We start from the raw sequence: 20,826 nt of genomic DNA on the forward strand, positions 1-20,826 counted from the left end.
CTACTGTCTTTCCTGTCCCATCTGCTCCCCTTCTCTTCATTCCTCTTTGTCAAATCCAATGAACGTCTTCTATTTTTCCCCTACTCAGAGTTTCTGTTGTATTCTTTGTATATGTATGTCATGGAGAACTAGCAATTTCTTCCTGAGTATAAAAATGACAGAAATGTGGGCTTATGTTTGCCAAAAGGCATGTTCAAGGAGATTGATAATAGCTTTATTTGCAATAGCCCCAAACTGGAAACAACCTTCATGTCCATTGGTAGTAGAATTAGTTGAGTGGACTATTATTATACATCAATGAAAGGGACTATTTTGCATGGACTATTAATACATCAATATAATGGACTATTATATGTCAATAAAAATGAACAAAATACTACTAATATAGATAATGTTAAAAAATTTAGAAAATATAAATTTAAATGACAATAATTAGTATGTCTTGTATGATTCAACTAAAATGAAAAATATGAAAATCTAGTCTGGTAATAAATGTTGAGATAATGGTTACCCATATGGGGAAACTGGGAACGAATACAAGGGATCCTTCTTGGGTGGAGGTAATGTCTCTATCATGATCTGTTTGGTGGTTTTATATGGATGAATGCATATGTAAAATGTATGTTTAAACTTTGTGCATCTTATACTATGTAAGTTATGTATTTAAAAAATCTGGATAACCAGTCAATTTCCTATCATTTTCTATATGCTTGAAATGTTTTATAATTCAGTTAAGAATAAATTTAAAATATTATGCATTCTGGGATATATTTAACAACAAAAGTCAGTTGCATGAATTAGAAAATGGATGCTTGTTTGGCTTTGGAATATACTGTTTCTCTAGGCCTAAGATGTGATTAAATCTTGAACAATGTTCAGGAGTTGTTCAAAAGTGGTACATGACAACCAAGAATGTAGCTCAATGTGAGAGCATCTCTCTAGCATGTGAGAAGCCCTGGATTTGATTCCCAATATTGGGCAGGGGGAGGTGCAGTAATGCATTTCTTGGAGACTGTTTGGGCTATTTTCATGGTCTTGGTCGCAACCAATTTGGTTCTTATATGAGATACATCTTGTGAACCTGCATCAGGTTTTTTCATAGATTACTTGAATATTCAGAACTTGGGTACTGCTATATCATTGACTATTCAGAGTGAATCTCTGCTCTCAAATCTTTCCCCAGAGGAGGAGGAAAGTGTTTAATTCCAAAGGTGCACATGTGTGTCTATGGGTATATGATTTATGTATATATGTTGGGTGAATATGGGCCTAGGTTCAATTTTAAGGGATGAAAGCAGAGAACCAAAATGTATGCCCTCAGGAGAGGGTAATGGTGACAGAATAACTGAGTAAGTATTGGCAGTGAATTGAAAGTGTGAAATACCCATATGTATAGTAATAGGATATTTTACCCTCAGTTGCTTGAAATACAGTCTGAACAAAAGTTAAAATAATTTGTGGATTATCTTATGGATAAGATCTTTCAGTTTCATATGTAACTGTTATTTCACCTTTGTCTTTTTTTGTCAGCCACTTAATTTTGTAATTTTTCATGATTTTGACCAGTTTAGCATCAGAATATTAGTAAATGTACCATAGCTGCTTTATGGAAATACAGCTTTGATTCATTTCCATTATAAAGATTTTAATAGTACTTTATTTCTGAGATTAGTCAAATTTTGTCTTAAACATTTTAAATCAAAAACTTTGAAAAATTTTATTAAGACTTTAAATTTGTAGGTGCAGAACATAATACATGAAACTTCATCAACCTCTTTGTGATTATTTTGTTTATGTGTATTTGTATGGTAGGAAAATTTCTTATGCTAGCTATTTTCCCCAGAAGTGAACTCAGTGACATATGGTAGTATGGTAAATTTATTTGAGTGAGAAATAAGAAATAAGTATTCACATTCTAGTTTTGCCTAGTTTTATGACTGTAATAAATTATTATATTTTTGGCCCTCAGATGTCTTATTTATAAAAGATAGTGTTTAGGCTAGATCTTTGTTTCTCATTGTTTAAAATTTAGTCTTAGCTGGGCACAGGGTATAATCCCAGCTACTTGGGAGGTTCATACTGGAGGATTGTGAATTCAAGGCCAGCATGGGCAACATAGTAAGACCCTATCTGAAAAACAGAAAAAATTTAGTTCTATACTTGCCTTGATGAAAAAGTCCTAAAAACTCAGGCTAGTGAAGTAGCTCAGTTGTAGAGTGCCTTTTTAGCATGCACAAGGCTCTAGGTTTGATCCCTAGAACAGGGAGTGGTGGGGAAGGGGAAGGCAAGACTAAAAGTCCTAAAAACAGAGGTAATATAGTAGTTGCCCCTGGAAATGGTACTCATTGGGTGATGAAAGGAGCATTTTTATGTTATATCCCAAGTATTCATATATTAAAATGTTTTCTTTGGAAATCCTTTTATGTTACTGTAAAATAATATTACAACTACTATGTTATTGTAAAATAATATTACAACTACTAAGAACTTAGAACTGTTGTAATGTTGAATTTATTTTTTCAAACTGTGTGTGATCCTCCAGTAGAGTGGCTACAAGATGGTAGCATGAAAGAATACATACAATATTTTTGTAAAAATATGAATAAAATTGATAATATTTTAAAATGGGAAGGTCTCACATAAAAATTGAATTTGGCTTTTTGAAAAAATCATAATATCTGATACTATTGAACCTGGAATTTCTGTAGTAGCTATTGTGACTTGAGCTGAGGCTCTTACTCTTCTGTATGGACAGATGATTTCCAGTTATTCATAGAATGTCTCTGTTATTTCTTTCCTCTCTCCCTTTATTCTTCCTTTCCTTTTCCCCTCTAGTTCATTTTCTGCTTCTATAATTGAATGCCACAGCCTGGGTAATTTTTGAAGAATTTATTCCTCACAGTTCTGGAGTCTGGAAAGTCCAGGGTTGAAGGACTGAATAATGGTTGATTGTATTTCATTGATGAATATATCATATGTTGTTTATTCATTCATCAATTGATAGACTTTTGGGTTTCCACTTTGGGGCTCTTATTGAATATTAGTGCAGGTTTTTGTGTGGTCATATTTTCAGGTCTCTTGGATGTATTTGTAGGAGCGATAATTTTTTTTAATAAACATTATTTATTTATTTATAGATGGACACAATACCTTTATTTTATTTGTTTTTATTTTATGTGGTGCCAGGGATTGAACCCAGTGCCTCACGCATACTAGGCAAGTGCTCTACCACTGAGCCACAACCCTGCCCCCGCCCAATAATGTGATTCTAATGGTACCCCTTGCTCTACATTTTCACCACCACTAGTCCTTGTTGTTTTGCTTATCCGTCCTGCTGGGTGTAAAGTGTTATGTCATTGTGCTTTTGATTTATATTTTTCTAGTGACACATGTTATTAAGCATCTTCTCAAGTGCTTATTTGTCTTTGGAAAAATGTGTTTTTAAATCCTTTGTTCATTTTATGATTGGATTAGTTGTCTGTTGTTATAATAGTTCCTTATTAGATATGTCAGACTTGCAAAAGTTTTCTCCCTTTCTTTAGTTGGCTTTTCATTATCTTGACAGTGTCCTCAGTAGCAGATTTTTTTTTTTTTTTTTTTTTTTTTTGGTGGTGCTGGGGATTGAACCCAGGGCCTTGTGCATGCAAGGCAAGCACTCTACCAACTGAGCTATACATCCAGCCCTTGATACCCAGTATCCTTCGATGCACACAATTTTTAACATTTTTCTTTGGCAGTACTAGGAATTGAACCTGGCCGGAGGGGGGGGGGGTGCTCTATCATTGAGCTATATTCCCCAGCCTTTTTTTTTTTTTTTTTTTTTTTTATTTCAAGACAGGTCTCACTAAGTTGGTGAGACTGGTCTTGAACTTGTAATCCTTCCTGCTTCAGCTTCCCAAGTCACTGGGAAAATGTTTAAATTTTGATGAAGTCCCATTAATTTTTCTTTTGTTGCTTCTACTTATAATGTCATATTAGGAAACTTGTTGCCTAATCCAAAGTAATGAAAATATCCACATCCCTTTCTTTCTGAGACTTTTATTTATTTAACTCTTAATATTTATATCTTTGATCCATGATGAACTAATTTTTGTGTGTTGTGTATTATGTTAGGAAGTGGTTCAACTTCATGCTTTGCTATGTGGATATCCACTCATATAGCACCATTTGTTGAAGATTATTCTTTGTCCATTGAATTGTCTTTGCACTTTTGTGAAAAATCAGTCCATCATAGATGTTTGGGTCTATTTGTGGACTCTTAATTCTATCCCATTGATCTCTATCCTTGTGCCAGCACTAAACCATTTTGATTACTGTAGCTTAATAAGTTTTAAAGTCAGTATTGTTTTGGCTATTGAGTGCCCATTGCAGTTCCATATGAATTTGAGGATCAGCCTTTCCATTTCTGAAAAGAGGCCATTAGAGTTTTGATATAGATTGCATTCAATCTATAGATTACTTTGCGGGGTAGTTTGGCTTCTTAAAAATGTCTCCCCATCCATTAACATGGTTATGGGATGTCTTTTTGTATATTTAGATCTACTTTAATTTCATTAATTGTTTCATAGTTTTCAGCACACAAGTCTTGCATTTATTTAAATATTCTTAACTATTTTACACTTTTTGATACTATCATAAATGGAATTGATTTCTCTATTTCATTCCAAAATGTTTATTGTTAATATGTAGAAATACAACTCATTTTTTAGTGTTGATATTGTATCCTGTAACCATGGTGAACTTGTTTCATAGTTCTAATAGTGTTTTTTGTGAATTTAAGACTTTTCTGTGTAATATACATCACTTACAAATAGGTATACCTAAACTCCTTGTCTAATCTGGGTTCTTTTTATCTTCTTGCCTCATATTCTGACTAAAACCTCCAGTACAGTATTACATAGAAGTAGTAAGACAAGACATCCTTGGATTGTTTCCAATTTTTAGGGGGGATGTAGCTAGTCTTTCACCATTAAGTATGATGTTAGTTGTGAATTTTTCATAGAGTCTCTTTATCAACTTGAAGATATTCCCTTCTATTTGTTGTCTGAGTGTTACTCATGTTGAATTTTGACACATATGTTTTTTGTTGAAATGATTATGTGATTTTTATCCTGTATTCTATTAATCTGATTTATTGCATTGGTTGGTTTTGTATTCTGAACCTACTTTTTTTGTATTATGAATACATATCCCATGTGTTCATGGTGTATATTCCTTTTTTCATGTTCTGGATTATATTTGCTAGTATTGTGCTAATAAATTTTACATCTGTATTCACAAGGGATATTGATCTGCAATTTTCTTGTGTTGTCTTTTTCTGGTTTTGGTATCAGAGTTATTTATACTGGCTTCCGAATGAATCGATAATCATTATTGTTAGTTTTTTATGTTTGAAACCATATGGTAGAGGACTTTTTATTTGTGAAAGGTTTTTCATTTTTAATTCAGTCTCCTTGATTTTTATAGGTCTGTTTAGACTATTTCTTCTTGACTCTGTTATGGTTGTTTGTTTCTTTTTTTTCCTTGGTTAGACTAGCTTTGTTGATCTTTTCAAAAATTAACTTTTGTTTCATTGATGTAAAAAAATTTTATGGTGTTCCTGTTTTCTAGCTCATTTCTATAATTCTACCTTGTAGTTTCCTTCCACTCATCTCTATTGTTTCTTTTCTTCAGTTTGCTTTGGGCTTAAATTTTTTTCTAATTTTTTAAGGTATAAGTTTAGGTTATTGATTTGAGGTCTTTCTTTTAATATAAACATTAACAGTTACAAGTTTCATTTTTAATTGCGATGCATGCATAAAGTTTCTGTTGGTTGTGTTTTTATGTTTATCTCACAGTATGTTCTAACTTCCTTGTGACTTCTTTTTGATCCACCAGATCTTTTTGAGTATGTGGTTTAATTTTAACATATTTGTGAATTCCCCAGATTTCCTTTTGTTACCAATTTCTGACTTTACTGCATTGTTGTCAGAGAACACATTTTGGGTGATTGCGTATGCTGAGATTAGTTTTATTGCCTAGCATATGGGCTGTCCTGGAAGATACTGTATTGTGCATTCTGCTGTTTTGAGGGTTGGAAGTTCTACAGATATTTATTAAGTCTAGTAGTTGAATAATTTTGTCCAAATCTTGTTTCCTCATTGACTTTCTACTTTTTAAATCCATTATTGAAAATGGGGCATCCAAGTTTACCACTCTTATATATGAATTGCATGTTTCTTCCTTAAATTCTATCATTTTTGTTTCATGTGCTTTGAGACTATTAGGTGCATATATTTATAATTGCAGTATGTTGTTGTTGAATAGGCCATTTTTCATTATAAAGTGCCCATTTTACTAATAACTTATTGTTATAATCTATTTAGTCTGATATTAGTATAGCCATTCCAGGCCTCTTGGCTACTCTTTGCATAGTATATCTTATTCTATACTTTCACTTACAAACTATTTTGTCTTTGAATTTAAATGTGTCTCTTGTAGGCAACATATAGTTGATCATGTTTTAAAATCTATTCTGCTAATCTCTGTGTTTTAATTGGTTTGTTCATCCCATTTATATTTAAGGCAGTTACCATAAGATAGGATTATATTGTGGGGGGGTTATTGTATCTCTTGTCTGTTGTCTTATTGTTACTCAGTTTCTCTATTACTACCTTTTATGTTAAATAACCTTTTTTTTTTTGGTACCAAGGAGTGAGCTCAGGGGCACTTAACCACTGAGGCACATCCCCAGCCCTTTTTTGTATTTTATTTAGAGATAGGGTCTCACTGAATTTCTAGGGCCTTGCTAAATTGCTGAGGCTGGCTTGAACTCTTGATCCTTTGCCTCAGCCTCCTAAGCTGCTGGGATTACAGGCATGTGCCAGTGTGCCAGATAATTATTTTTGAGTATGCCATTTGAATTCTCTTGTTTTCTTTGATATATATTTTGAATTTTTTTTTTTTTAGTGGTTGACCTGAGTATTAGAGTTAACATTTTAATTTATAAACAGTGTAGTTTGGGTTGATATAAACTTTATTGCAATAACATACGAATACTTTTTTATGCTCAATGTAACTCTGTCTTTCCCCTTTGTGTTATTATTACGAGGTAAATTATATCATTATATGTTGAATTTCTTACAACAGTTATAATTATTGCTTTATGCGGTTTTCTTTAAACAAATGTTTTAATTTCCTATTGCTGCTTATGTAGAAAAGAATTAATGTGACAGACTACTTATCCTTAGAAAGACCTGCTTACAAGGTTAACCTTTGACTGGCACTTGAGGACTTGGATTTCAGGAGAGTTCCAACATCCCTAACTAATAACTGGTAATGGCTTATTGTCCCTAAGCTATTTGTACAAGCACTATGGTTTATTCTGAATGCTTTTCTTTGGGGAGTCTGGAATTTTGGTGTGTTAGGCAAGGGTGCCTACATGATAGCTTTCCAACATAAAGTACTTCTGTCAGAAAAAAAATACATAAAATATTCATATTGTGTATTTCTCATTAGTGTTGTCTATACTACTTTTCTTCTTTTTGTGGCTGCCTCTTCTGTTTCTTACTATTAATGTATTTGGGTTTTTTTGTTTGTTTTACTTCATAAGGCAATAAAGAATGCTGATGGGAGAGCCATTTTCCTAACTTACAAATTATCAAGCTGGTTGCCGTAATGGGTGAGTTCAAACTAAAAGCATTTTCGGTTATAATTAAAGGATAGGATGGGGGAATTTTTTTCTCTATTATGTGTTATAGTAGACATTTTATATATAAATTTTATGATGTATCAGATTTATGTAATGTTTATTTTTACTTAATAGATTTTTCAGTTAAAGTACTTTTTGTGTTGTTAACAGTTTTAGAATGATAATTTTGTGCAGGAGACACAGTAGGGACATTCAGAGTAAACTGTTCAGATGAATTATGATTTGCTTCAGTGTCTGATGTCAAGAGAAAAATAAATTATAAAATTGAATTGTCAAGTAATGCAGCAAACAATTGATGCTCCGGAATGATAATTTAAAGGGACTGAACCATATAAGAATGGATTGTGGGGTCAAGTGCAGTGGTATATGCCTGTAATCCCAACAACTCAGGAGGTTGAGGCAGGAGGATTGGAAGTTTAAGCCTAGCCTCAGCAATTTAGTGAGACCCTGTCTCAAAATTAAAAGGGCTGAGCAATCCCCAATACCACCACACACACACACATAAAAAAAAAAATGAATTGTGGGTGTTCAATTTACATATTTTCTCCCCACTTGCCTTTTTCTCCTAGGTCTTGAGGGTTCCATTCTGAAAAGGGATTAGAGAAGGAGATACTTATTATTTCTCATAGTTATTTTTCAAGTGTAATGAATATGTATATGATATCTAATTCAGTGTATCTTTAATTAAAGATTTCATTTGAAGTTATCTCAGTTTTTTTGATTTTATGTTCATATGAATGTCCTTTTTTTAAAAAAACACACATTAGAAATCCACTACTCTTTCTATGTGCTCATTTGTCAGTCTGATATCCTCTGGGCATTCTCACTGTGTTTTGGGTCTATCCATAACCTATACGACATTTATAACCTAATATGCCACCCTGTGACCACCACAGGGATTCATAATAGAGTAAAACAGTCTAAGAATTGTTTAGAATAGTGCTTATTTTATGTTCACACTAAGTTTGATCTTTTGTGGATTTGGGATTTGTTCACATTTTATCACTCTCCTCAAAGTAAGTTTCTTGATATAGGTACTTATCTACCATGTAATTCTTGAAGCCTGCAAAAGAAGAAACTCAGATTTTCCTTTGTTTTGTATGTCCAATCTTCCCAAGATTTAAACTTTTTGTTCATTTGGACTTTTCCCTTTTTACACATATGGTAGAAAATGGTACATTTTCTCTTTTTTTAAATTGGTACATTGTGACTACACATAATAGTGGAATTCATTGTTACTTTAACAGTCTTTTTTTTTTGTAAGTCATTACTGGGGATAAAACCCAAGGCCTCATGCATACTAGGCAAGTGCTCTACCACTGAGCTACATTCCTAGCCCAACTCATGTTTCTTAACAAAGAAATAAACATGTAAATATAAGAGATTTTCTGTTTGAACATTATGATACTGTATATATATATTAAAACTCGGAATTCAAGTGCTAAAGATTTTTCTAATAAAATAATTAAAACAACATAAATACATTTAAATGTTTGAGTTTTCCTCTCCCCTGTACAGAATTAAGCATTTTAACATTCCTCAAGAAGGTCACATCAGATGATTTTATTTCAGTTGGTTGATATCATTCTGAGCTTATTTAACCTGAGAGAAAATTTATTTTCTTAATCAATAAGTAACATAGGCTGGCATGAACCTATTTATGCATCACTTGTTGTAATTATATTGTATCTGATTGACTCAGTTACCTATTTGGTTAAGCTAACATGACAATTTTATTTTACAAAGGATTCTTCGTAAATGATTATAAAATTTTCTTTTAACTGGAATTTATTATTAAAACAATTGTAATTATTTTAAATTTTAACATGCAAGTACTTTTACTATGGAATAGAATATCTTGAACATTATTAAAAATTAATAAATTAGGGAAGTCAACTGTGTTTGAAAGACTATTGAAACTCTTGAATTGTCATATTGTTTATAATAATTTCCTTTACAGGATGTACCATGTTTTAATTACTATTAAGCAACACAAACATGATGATGATGATGATGATGTTATTATAATAATTTTTCTATTTTTGGACATTGTGATGCTATGTATTAAAACTTATGTTATTATTATAACATTATTATTATTATTATCATTTTGGCACTTGGAATTAATTGAACCCAGGGGCACTTCACCACTGAACTACATCCTCAGTCTTTTTTATTTTATATTTTGAGACAGGGTCTCCCTAATTGCTGAGGCTGACCTCAAACTTACCATCCTCCTGCCTCAACTTCTTGAGTCATTGTAATTACAGGCGTGGGCCACCGGACCCATCCTGGAACATAAATTATTATAGACCAAAATGTAAACTATGAAGTTTTTGTTTCTTTTATTTACCAATTGTTAATAATTATTAGTAGAATTGATTTATTAATGAAATTCAGTTAACTTGTCCCTAAAGTCCTCTAGATAGTTTATAATTGGCATTGCTGAGAGGCATATTCTTTATAGTTTCAAAAACAAATCAATTCTTTTGTTTTCTATTTTTTATTTATTCTTTTTAGATATACATGACAATAGAATATATTTTGACATACATACATGGAATCAAAAAGAAATCTTCAAATGGACCAAATTTTACTTTTATATTGTGTGTATAAACAAATAATGTAATATCAAATCCCATATATAATTATAATGCACTAATAAAAAACATCTAAAATTTTTATAAAAGAAATCTTTAATATGTTTGGAAGAAGCTAAAAGTTCATGGTTCATGAAACTTAGTTTTCTGGATTTGGTACTTTTTCTAAGAAAATAAATTTTCCTGTAGTGTTAATTTTCTAAATTGTTACTGGCCAAAATTCTTAGATATTCTGTTATGTTTATGGTCTTGTCAGCTCTGATGGTGAAGAAATATGAGGGATCCGTTCCAAATATCAGCAGGTCCATATCCACAGATGAAGCTTTAAAGTCTGCACTTTAACTATAAATACTTGGGGCTGGGGTTGTGGCTCAATGGCTGAGTGCTTGCCTTGCACATATGAGGCACTGGGTTTGATCCTCAGCACAACATAAAAATAAATAAGCAAAATAAAGATATTTTTAAAACTCAGCATAGTAATGATAAAAATATAAATACTTAATGATTATTTTACAAGTTGCTTTATTTTTCCCAATTGTTTTTATTAAGATTTTAAGATGTCTTTTTAAAAAATTTGTTCTAATTAGGATAGTAGAATGCATTTTGACACATCATACATAAATGGAGTGTAGACTTATACAGGTCATGTAATCATATACATACATAGGATAATAATGTCTGATTCATTCTACTACCATTCCTACCCCCATACTCTCTCCCCTCCCCTCCCCAGATGTCTTTATGTTTGTTTAGGTGTTATGGAAAAGAATTTATAGTAATAGGGCTGTTTTGATCCTTATCCTAAAATGTTTAATCCTTAGAAGAATCAGAATGACTTTGTCTCGCCTATAAATGTCTTGTGTGGACTCCTTCTTTTTTGTTTTCATTTTTAAAAATAATTAAAATTTTATTTCACCAAAAGTGTAGGTATTAAAATGTTCTAGATGTAGTTTTACATTAAATCAATGCATTTTTATTAACTTTCATATAAATTTTGTTCAATGTCTGTGATAAGTATATATTGGAATTACAATTCTGTGTATGTTTAAAAATACCTAGATGATCAGCAAGCTTTGAACTCAATCATGCAAGATTTGGCTGTCCTTCATAAGGCCAGTCGACCAGCATTATCCTTACAGGAAACCAGAAAAACAAAATCTTCATCACCAAAAAAGCAGGTATTTGTTCAATAATATTTTTATAAGTATATTTTGTTGTTTTATGAATTATTTCCTTTAATGTTCTGATCCTATAAAAGACTAATTTAGTGTGTGTATCTTTTATACTTTTGAGCCAAATGTTTTGTTATATACATTTTCCCAGGACAGTGTACATTAAAAAAACATAGTTTTATTTAATGTGGTAACTGCTTTCTAAAGGTGTTATTTTATTCATTCTTAAAGCACTTAAGCAGTTTTCCTTCAAATAATCTACTCTGGCTATTTACAAATGAAGGTGATTTTAATTCTTATAAATGAAATTCATTTGTGATGCCCAGTATGAAAAGTGGAAATATAGTAGTTCCTCCTTATCTGTGGTTTTGCTTTCCACGGGTTTACCCATATGTCAACTGAGGCCTAAAATATTTGATGGCAAATTCCAGAAATAAACAGTTCTTAAGTCTTCAGTAGTAGTGATGTTCTGAGTAGCATGGTAAAATCTTGCTCTGTTGCTCTCTCCTGCCTAGAACATTAATTTACGTTTGTCTATTTTATTTATGATGTATATTTTACTACCTGTCAATTAGTATAACCTCAGTTATAAGATTGACTGCCACAGTATCATGTGTTCAAGTAATCCTTAATAACTTAATAATAGCCCCAAAGTACCAGAGCTGTGATTCTGGCAATTTGGATATGCCAAAGAGAAGCTGTTAAGTGCTTTCTTTAACTCCGATGCCCCATCATCTTATATATAGGATATGTATAAAAACTTAAATTGAGCTAGGTACAGTGGCACATGCCTGTAATCCCAGTGGCTTGGGAGGCTGAAGCAGGAGGATCACACGTTCAAAGCCAGCCTCAGTAACTTAACGGGGGCCTAAGCAACTTAGACCTTGTCTCAAAATAAAAAAGGGCTGGGGATGTGGCTCAGTGATTAAGTGCCTCTGGGTTCAATCCCCGGTATCCCACTTCCCCAAATTAAATTGACTTTTATAGTTTTTGTAGGTAACCTATATACAGAATGATGGGACATAATGGGTGGTTAAGAGAAGAGGTGAAAGTTGTCAATAAGATGGGGAATCTTAGAACATTTACCACATGAATAAGGGGGACTGTGATAAAGTATTACGTATTTCCCTATAACAGGGTCAGTAAATGTTTCATATCCTTGGTTCCTTCACTAATAGCTCTTAGGGTTCTTTCCTATTGTGCCTAGTTTCACCAACATAATTCTCAGCTGAGCTTTTTAACAGATATTATCAAATGATTGGACTGGCTTTGAAAATGAAACCTTCTTTCCTTTATGTTTTATAGTAAATGAATGGCTAAGAAAAAAATATGATTTTAGAAATTCTAAAAGTTTTATCTGAATAATTACGATTGGTTTGTCATTTCATTATAGAATGATGTCCGAGTGAAATTTGAACATAGAGGAGAAAAAAGGTAAGGAAGGAAACATGTCACTTCATTTAGTAAAACATATATTCTGATTAAGCTCTAAAGGTTTTTTCCATATGTGAATGAATTTCGTGGCCTAAAATTGAGAAACGAGTAGTCTTTGGTAGTATGTAACATGTGACTTAGACTGGAGTTTGTTAAAATTCTGCCTAAACGTTAGAACTGATTAATGTTTTTACTTTGCAATATCAGAAACTAAGTAAGGCCACTGCATAATGCAGCCCTTATTGCATTTCCTTTTACTTTTGCTCAGTGGAAATTAAATATATTTCTTCTTACAATTGTATCATCCCTCCAGATACTATACAGAATTAATATATGTGGACTTAATATTTATAATTTTGATTATTCTCAAGAGACCTCAATGCTATGACATGTATTTCGTTGGTAATGTTGAGGAAGGTGAGTTGGAATGGTGGCTGCAAGTTATTTTAGCAGAGATATAAGTTTAACCTTCCACTTGGTATCTGTATGTCAGTGCAAAAGTGGTAGTAGTGATAGTTAACAACGAAATTACTAACATGACCTGAAAGTAGTTAGAGAAAAGTGATTTTATTTCTACTTTTAGTGTCCCTGTAGTTAATTTACTCATCTGTTAGTTCTAAACACTTTAAAATGGGTCACAAATCATAAAATATGAAGATGTAAAGATGTTTTACAGATAGATGTTGAGAAAAATGAAATATACCAGACATACCATAGAATCATTATTCATTCTACTTTCTTATATAAGATTCTTTTAGGAATGTTTCCCCAAGTTTTCATTCAGTCCTATTTATTGAGTACTTACTGTATGTTAGGCATAATGGGAGCAAAGCAGATGTGGGCTTTTGTTATGGAATTTATAATCCAGTGTGGTAGTATCCAAGCTTTAATGCATGCTCTCTAAGGCAGTGCAGGCTAGTCTTTTGGAATATGGGAAGAAATGTTATATAATTTTATTTTCTTTCAATATTTCAATCCCTTTAAAATGTTTATTTTGGAGACAGGCTTACATAACATATTTGCTCAAAAATGTTGAGTTGAAGCAGGGTGAGGTGGCACATGCTGTAATCCCAACAGCTTGAGAGGAGGAGGCAGGAGGATCGAGAGTTCAAAGCCAGCCTCATCAATTTAGCGAGACCCTAAGCAACTTAGTGAGACCCTGCCTCTAAATAATAGACAAAAAAGGACTGGAATGTGGCTCAGTGGTTAAGCATCCCTGAGTTCAATCCCCAGTACCAAAAAAAATGTTGAGTTGGTAAGGGTACAGAGAGTAAAAATTTGAATCCCCAAAGAACAATTTTACTTTTTTTTTTTTTAACAGTTTCATTGTATTCTGCTGTGCATTTGTCACATAAATTTGATCACATTCCTCAGTGGATGTTTTATATTGCTCTTTAACATTTTCAGTGTGGATTAAAAACTGAAGTTTTGAGAATTGTTTTTTAAAATTAGGATAGAGCAAACAAACTTCAGAGTTTTTAAACTTCATGTTGAAAAATTTGTATACTCAATAAAAATGAGCTGTTATAGTCATAAAAAACATAAAATTATGTTTGCAGGAAAATGAATGGAACTTAAGATCATTATGTTAAGTGAAATAAGCCAAATTCAAAAAGTCATTTGCCTATATTTTCTCTCATGTGGATGCTAGAGAGAAAGAAGGAAAAGAAAAGTATAGGGTGATAAGTAGAACAGAAGAAAGGGACCAGAGGGTAGAAGGATTTGGAAGGGGGAGTGCTAGGGAGTGATGTTAGCCAAATTATATCATCATATTGTGTGCATATATGAGTATGTAACAGTGAATTCCACCATTGTATACAAGTACAATGCACTAGTAAAAAATGTGGAAAAAGTAAATAAATAAATAGAAAATGAACTGTTGAAGTGAATATGTGCATAACTTTTGCTTAATTTTGTATTTTGGAAATGTTGTATATATTTAACTGCCTAAAATACATAAAATATTTTGTCTATATAGAATCCTTCAGTTTCCCAGACCAGTTAAACTGGGAGATCTGAGATCTAAAGCCAAAATTGCCTTTGGACAGTCTATGGATCTACATTATACCAATAACGAGGTAAACAAATACAGTTTAACTTTTGGTAGTCTTTATTTTAGAATAAGTGTGTGCATTTCATATCATTTTAGGACTTTTGTGTTTTTATTTAGTTATTCATAAGAATATGGTATGTTAGACAAAATATCTCAGGTAAATTTGTAAATTCTAACTGATCAAAATGGATTTTTTCCCATTATGGAGATAATAGAAGGTTCAACTGTTGTGCAAATAATTGAATAAGAGTCTATGCTAGCAGGAAATATATGTACCACTTGGTTATACTTTATATGTAACTACTTATATATTTTTTATTTTTATTCTATTATTTTATTGCTAAATGATCTTTTTCTCTCATACTGTACTTGGCTGCAGACAATGGAACCTTGGTAGTCAGACAATTTAGTTGAAACCTAAAGGATTATTTTCTATTGGTTAGGACAGATTAGATTGTTATGTTTGGGAGTCAGAACATGTGATTTTAAGGGCTCTGGCACTGAAGAACAGCTTCTCCTGGAGTTGGCATTATAGATTTGTAGTATGAAGCAATTTATAAATTAATTGTTTATATATGAAGTTCTTTGAAGGAAATGCATTGTGTTGATGAGTAAAGACAAGGACAGTAGGTATTCATGGTATTAAGGAAGTAACTGAGGTGGTGACATTTTTTTCCTTGAATAAATAATTTTAAAATTCTTTTTAGCTATACATGACAGTAGGCTGTATTTTGACATATAAACATGCAGTGTAACTTATTCTAATTGGGAAGATGGTGACATTTAGTAAATATCTCCACTAGACACGGAAACATTAGTATGAAACCCTGCAACAAGTTTTAGGGGAAGAATGTTGCTGGGAGAGAAAGCAGCTTGAGAGCAGTTCATATAGAGATCCTAAAATGGAAAAGACTTGTATGTTTTAGAAATAGGGAAGGTACCAATGGGGCTAGAATAACAGTGGAAATCTTGATAAACTTACCTTAAGAGAAAACATGTGAAACTGCTTTGTAAATGTTAAAGCACTGTTCAAATAAAACATTTGAAAATAGTAGATTTTAAATGAGGTAATTATTAATTTAAAACCAAATTGAATACTAATGTAGCAAGTAATGCCTGTCTGAAGAAATCACTATATTATTTTGATAAAGTAAAAATCCATATCCTCTGTAGTAATAGCTTGAAATTTTATTTTTCAAATACTTGTTGGATTTTTATTTAGCCATAAACACATCTTACTGCTCAGCCCGATCTTGGCACTTTATTTCTGTACATGCTGGTCTGATTTCTAGCTGCCAGCCCTTGGGACTCTGAGGGATTTCTAGAATTATGACCCCAGGGTAGTGCAGATGAATGGACTGCGCTTGCTGAAAGTGATAACTTGCTGAATAATACACCCTTCATGAACCTCCTTCCTTTCCTTGTTTCCCCCATTCCCCTACCAGTGTTTCCTAGTATCTTTTTCCCATATAATAAATTTGAATCCTTATTTCACAGTATGATTCTAGGGAACCAAGACATTACTCTGTGTGTGTATATGTGTGTGTGTGTGTGTGTGTGTGTGTGTGTGTTGTCTCAAAGTGTATCATGGGAAAACTTTCATATGCCTAAATACATTAAGACTACAATATTGTCGCCTGGTAGGTTAGTCACAAAAAATGGGGTTGTTTTGACATTTGTCCATATTGTACCTGTGCTGACTCCTAGAATAGCTGGGTTTTTTGTTTGTTTTGTTTTTTTTTTCCCTCAGTTCTTCCAATCCCCCCACCCCCATCCTGGGTTTCTAGAGTATTGGCATCAAGTTGTCTGATTTTGTAATTTCAGGAACTCTTTCTTATTTTCTTTAAAAAAAAAATTGAATATTCTTCTCATTTTAGTTTATTTTTCTCGTGCTTTTTAAAGGGATTTTATAAGTGATTCTGACATTATAAAATGTGAGAGGCCTCTTTGCAGGAATGTAGTAGAGGTAGTATTAGGGTAAGATTGCATTTAAGATTTCTTACAGCCCCGAGGTTATGTGAGAATCTATTTTCAGTGAGCTAACCAGTCCTGATTCACATCAGAATGTTGTCCCAAACCGAACCCAGGATGTTGTATTTTGGTGGTACTAGGAAAAATCTTATAGTTTTCCTTCTCTACTATCTAAAATAAGAAAGATCTTAGAAAATCTTTCCTTTGCCTGAACACCTCCATACCCATCCCAGCAACACATGATACATATAGCCATCACTTTATTAGGTAAAGAGGAGCCAAACCAACAAATTCAGCCAATCCGGGGCTGGGGTTGTGGCTCAGTGGTAGAGCACTTGCCTAGCATGTGTGAGACACTGGGTTCAATCCTCAGCACCACATAAAAATAAATAAAAAACTAATACAAAGGTATTGTGTTCATCTACAACTAATAAATTAAAAAAAAATTCAACTAATCCCAGCTTATTTTTTTTTTAAATTTTTTATTGTTGGTTGTTCAAAACATTACAAATTTCTTGATATATCATATTTCACACTTGGATTCAAGTGGGTTATGAACTCCCATTTTTACCCCATATACAGATTGCAGAATTACATCAGTTACACATCCATTGATTTACATATTGCCATACTAGTGTCTGTTGTGTTCTGCTGCTTAAATTTCTTGGTTCTTTCAATTTTGGAAAACTTGGTATTTATGAAATAATGTTCATTGTCAAAAGAGGAATTCATGTTATGCTAGAAAAAATATTTATAAAGAAGTAGAATAAAAATAAAATAAATGAGTTTTTTGCTTGTCTACAGGTCCATAAAACTACCACCCCTTATATGGATTGTTTTCAGATTTAATTATGTAAAAAAAGGAAGATAATTTTGTCTCTATTAAGTTCTATTTAATATATACTTATAATATGTATTTAGACTTAATTTTTAGTTTTATTTTCAGAAAGGATTTAGAAACGTACTTCTGATTTACCAAAAATAAGCCAGAGGGAAACAAATTTCATGAATGAGGCTAAAATGATTCACCAAACAAGCAAACATTCTGTGATTTATTTAGTATAATTTAGATAAGTTGGAACTTATTCTTGACTCTGTCTTCATTTTACATTTTATAACAGGTGACATTAAGATGTGAGGGATCATATCAGGATTATAAAAATAGAGTATTGAAGATAGGAGCAAGATAATACAAACATGGGGTTGGGGGCATAGTTCTGTGGTAGAATGCTTGAGGTTATGGGTTCCATTCCTAGCACCACAATAAATAAATAGATAGATAGTTTTTGTTTAAAAATAAAGATACACAAATATGGTTCATAATTGATAGGAAAGTGAAATGGATTTAATTAAGCAAATCAGTAGATCAGGCTTGAGCTCTGATACCAAACAGTTTATTAGAAAACATTTCTTACAGAGATAAAAGAGCCCAGTACTTAGTTGATAGCTTGTAGTAATATACAATTAGCTATAAAAATAAATTGGAAATAAAACTTAAGTACAGAATAAGTAAATGCAAGCAGAATGAATGGTGGAATTGATATTACTCCTGGATTATATATGTGCCTAGCATCTTCATTAAAACAAGGACCTTTTTTAGAGAAATCTGCACAGAATGAGTGTACAGTATGCCAACTAGAAGGTTTGTGTGCAGATTGAGCTCATTCGTGTGATGTTTGGCAGGCCACTGTGCCTGAAGTTGGGGATCCTTATCCTTAAGGGATTTTTACTATAGAGGACCCCAACCTAAGTGGGCATCACATTTTAAATGGCCCAGATGCTATACTTAGTAGAGTTTGTTAACAAGTATGGTATTTGTTTTTATCTTATCCCTTTTTCAGTGAAATGGATGTACTTTGATGTTATTAATAGAGTTTTCATAAGCCTCTAAGTTGACATTCTTTTTGAAAAAGAAAAGTCATTTTGTTTTTCTTAAATTATGTGAGTCACACTTTATCTCATAGACCTCAGGTGCCTCTGTCCTGTATAACATTTTATTCACGAGAGTGATACCACCAGTTATGGCTTCTGCTCCCTCACATGTTGAAGTATAACATTAGAGAAGTACACTGAGGCAAGTATATAAAGCAGGGTTATTTAAAAATGTACTCATTTAGAATTTAATTCTAGTAACAAATCAAAGAGTATTTTGAGATTTATAATTCTCTTGTAATAGATATTCATGAAAGAACTTGACCTGGTGAGATGACCACATGATTCCTTATGTTTCTTTTTATTTAGTTGGTAATTCCATTAACTACTCAAGATGACCTGGACAAAGCTGTAGAACTGCTGGATCGTAGTATTCATATGAAGAGCCTCAAGATATTACTTGTGATAAATGGAAGTACACAGGTATGAATAAGGGATTTTTTCCTCTCCAGGAAGAATTTATGGGACTTAATTCTATAAAAGTTAATATATGAAACAAGTATGTGTGTGTGTGTGTGTGTATACACTCTATCATATCTCTACCCCTCAAAACTACATACTCAAAATTACAAATAAGAATAATATACTATATAGAAATAATATATAGAAACTGACAGCTTTGAAGAATTGTGTTAGGATTAAATGATTTTTTTTTTAATAGAATTTCACTATGTTACCCAGGCCATCTTTGAACTCTTGAACTCAAGTGAACCTGTAGTCTCAGCCTCCTGAACAGCTGAGATTATTGTCATGGGTCACTATGCCTGGCAGGATTACAATTTCTAAGAGTAGAAGATTTTGATAACAATATATAATAACTAGGTTGTATTTGGTAGGGGAGAGAATTCTGCTTAAAGCCCTTTGGGAAAAAAATAGCACTCATGCCCTTTTTCTTTTGTAGGCTACTAATTTAGAACCATTGTCATCAGTAGAAGGTTTGGATAACGCAGGATTTGAAACAGAGAGGAAAAAGCGGCTTTCCATAATAGGTAAGAAAGCTAATATCTGAGTCAGGAAATGGTTGATTTCTCAATTTCTTAATGGAGGGCAACACCTAAACATATTCCTAAATAGCACCCCATTTCTATACTCTGCAATTTATCTAAGTTAACTAGTTTTTAGTGTCTGTTGTTCCTTGGAAATTAGTTTTACATATTATAGTATTAGCAATCTTCAATCAGGATTCTTTGTATGTATATTCACAGTACTTTAATGTTCAATAAATTCAAATAAAGCCTTGTAAGCTTTTAATTATATAAATAGAATAGAGGGACTGGTTGCAGTAGCACACTCCCGTAGTCTCAGCAGCTTGGGAGGCTGAGGCATTTGTTCCCAAGTTCAAAGCCGGTGTCAGCAAAAACAAGGCACTAAGCAACCCAGTAAGACCCTGTCTCTAAATAAAATACAAAAAACAGGGCTGGACAATTCACAATAGCTAAATTGTGGAGCCAACCTAGATGCCCTTCAGTGGATGAATGGATAAAAAAAGTGTGGCATATATACACAATGGAATTTTACTCAACATTAAAAGAGAATAAAATCATGTCATTTGCAGGTAAATGGATGGAGTTGGGGAAGCTAATGCTAAAGTGAAGTTAGCCAATCCCCCAAAAACAAATGCAGAATGTTTTCTCTGATATAAGGAGGATGACTCATAATGGGGTAGGGAGGGGGAACATGGGATGAATAGATGAATTCTAGATAGGGCAGAGGGGAGGGAGGGAAAGGGAGGAGGCAGGGGATTAGCAAGGATTGTGGAATGTGATGGACATCATTATCCAAAGTACATGTATGAAGACATGAATTGGGTATCAACCTACTTTATGTACAAATAGATATATGAAAAATTGTGGGATATATGTGTAATAAGAATTGTAATGAAAAAAACAAAGTACATGTATAAAGGTATAAATTGGCACAAACATACTTTGTATACAAAGATATGAAAAATTGTGCTCTATATGTGTAATAAGA

At 32.6% G+C, this 20,826-nt stretch overlaps 1 protein-coding gene across 1 annotated transcript in view; it reads left to right on the top strand.

Moving 5' to 3' along the window:
• The window catches only part of Map3k2 (mitogen-activated protein kinase kinase kinase 2), a 75,045-nt gene that overhangs the window by 24,836 nt on the left and 29,383 nt on the right, over nucleotides 1-20,826 (top strand). The window contains exons 2-7 of the mRNA XM_046463728.2: nucleotides 7,592-7,660; nucleotides 11,350-11,468; nucleotides 12,856-12,896; nucleotides 14,875-14,974; nucleotides 19,162-19,275; nucleotides 19,754-19,841. Coding sequence (XP_046319684.1) covers nucleotides 7,657-7,660; nucleotides 11,350-11,468; nucleotides 12,856-12,896; nucleotides 14,875-14,974; nucleotides 19,162-19,275; nucleotides 19,754-19,841 — 466 coding nt within the window. The 5' untranslated portion in view covers nucleotides 7,592-7,656. The remainder of the gene's footprint in view (nucleotides 1-7,591; nucleotides 7,661-11,349; nucleotides 11,469-12,855; nucleotides 12,897-14,874; nucleotides 14,975-19,161; nucleotides 19,276-19,753; nucleotides 19,842-20,826) is intronic.

This window comes from Marmota monax, unplaced genomic scaffold (assembly GCF_021218885.2).
Source record: "Marmota monax isolate L192 unplaced genomic scaffold, Marmota_monax_Labrador192_F-V1.1 WCK01_AAM20220418_F8-fsc00034, whole genome shotgun sequence".
Lineage (NCBI taxonomy): Eukaryota > Metazoa > Chordata > Mammalia > Rodentia > Sciuridae > Marmota > Marmota monax.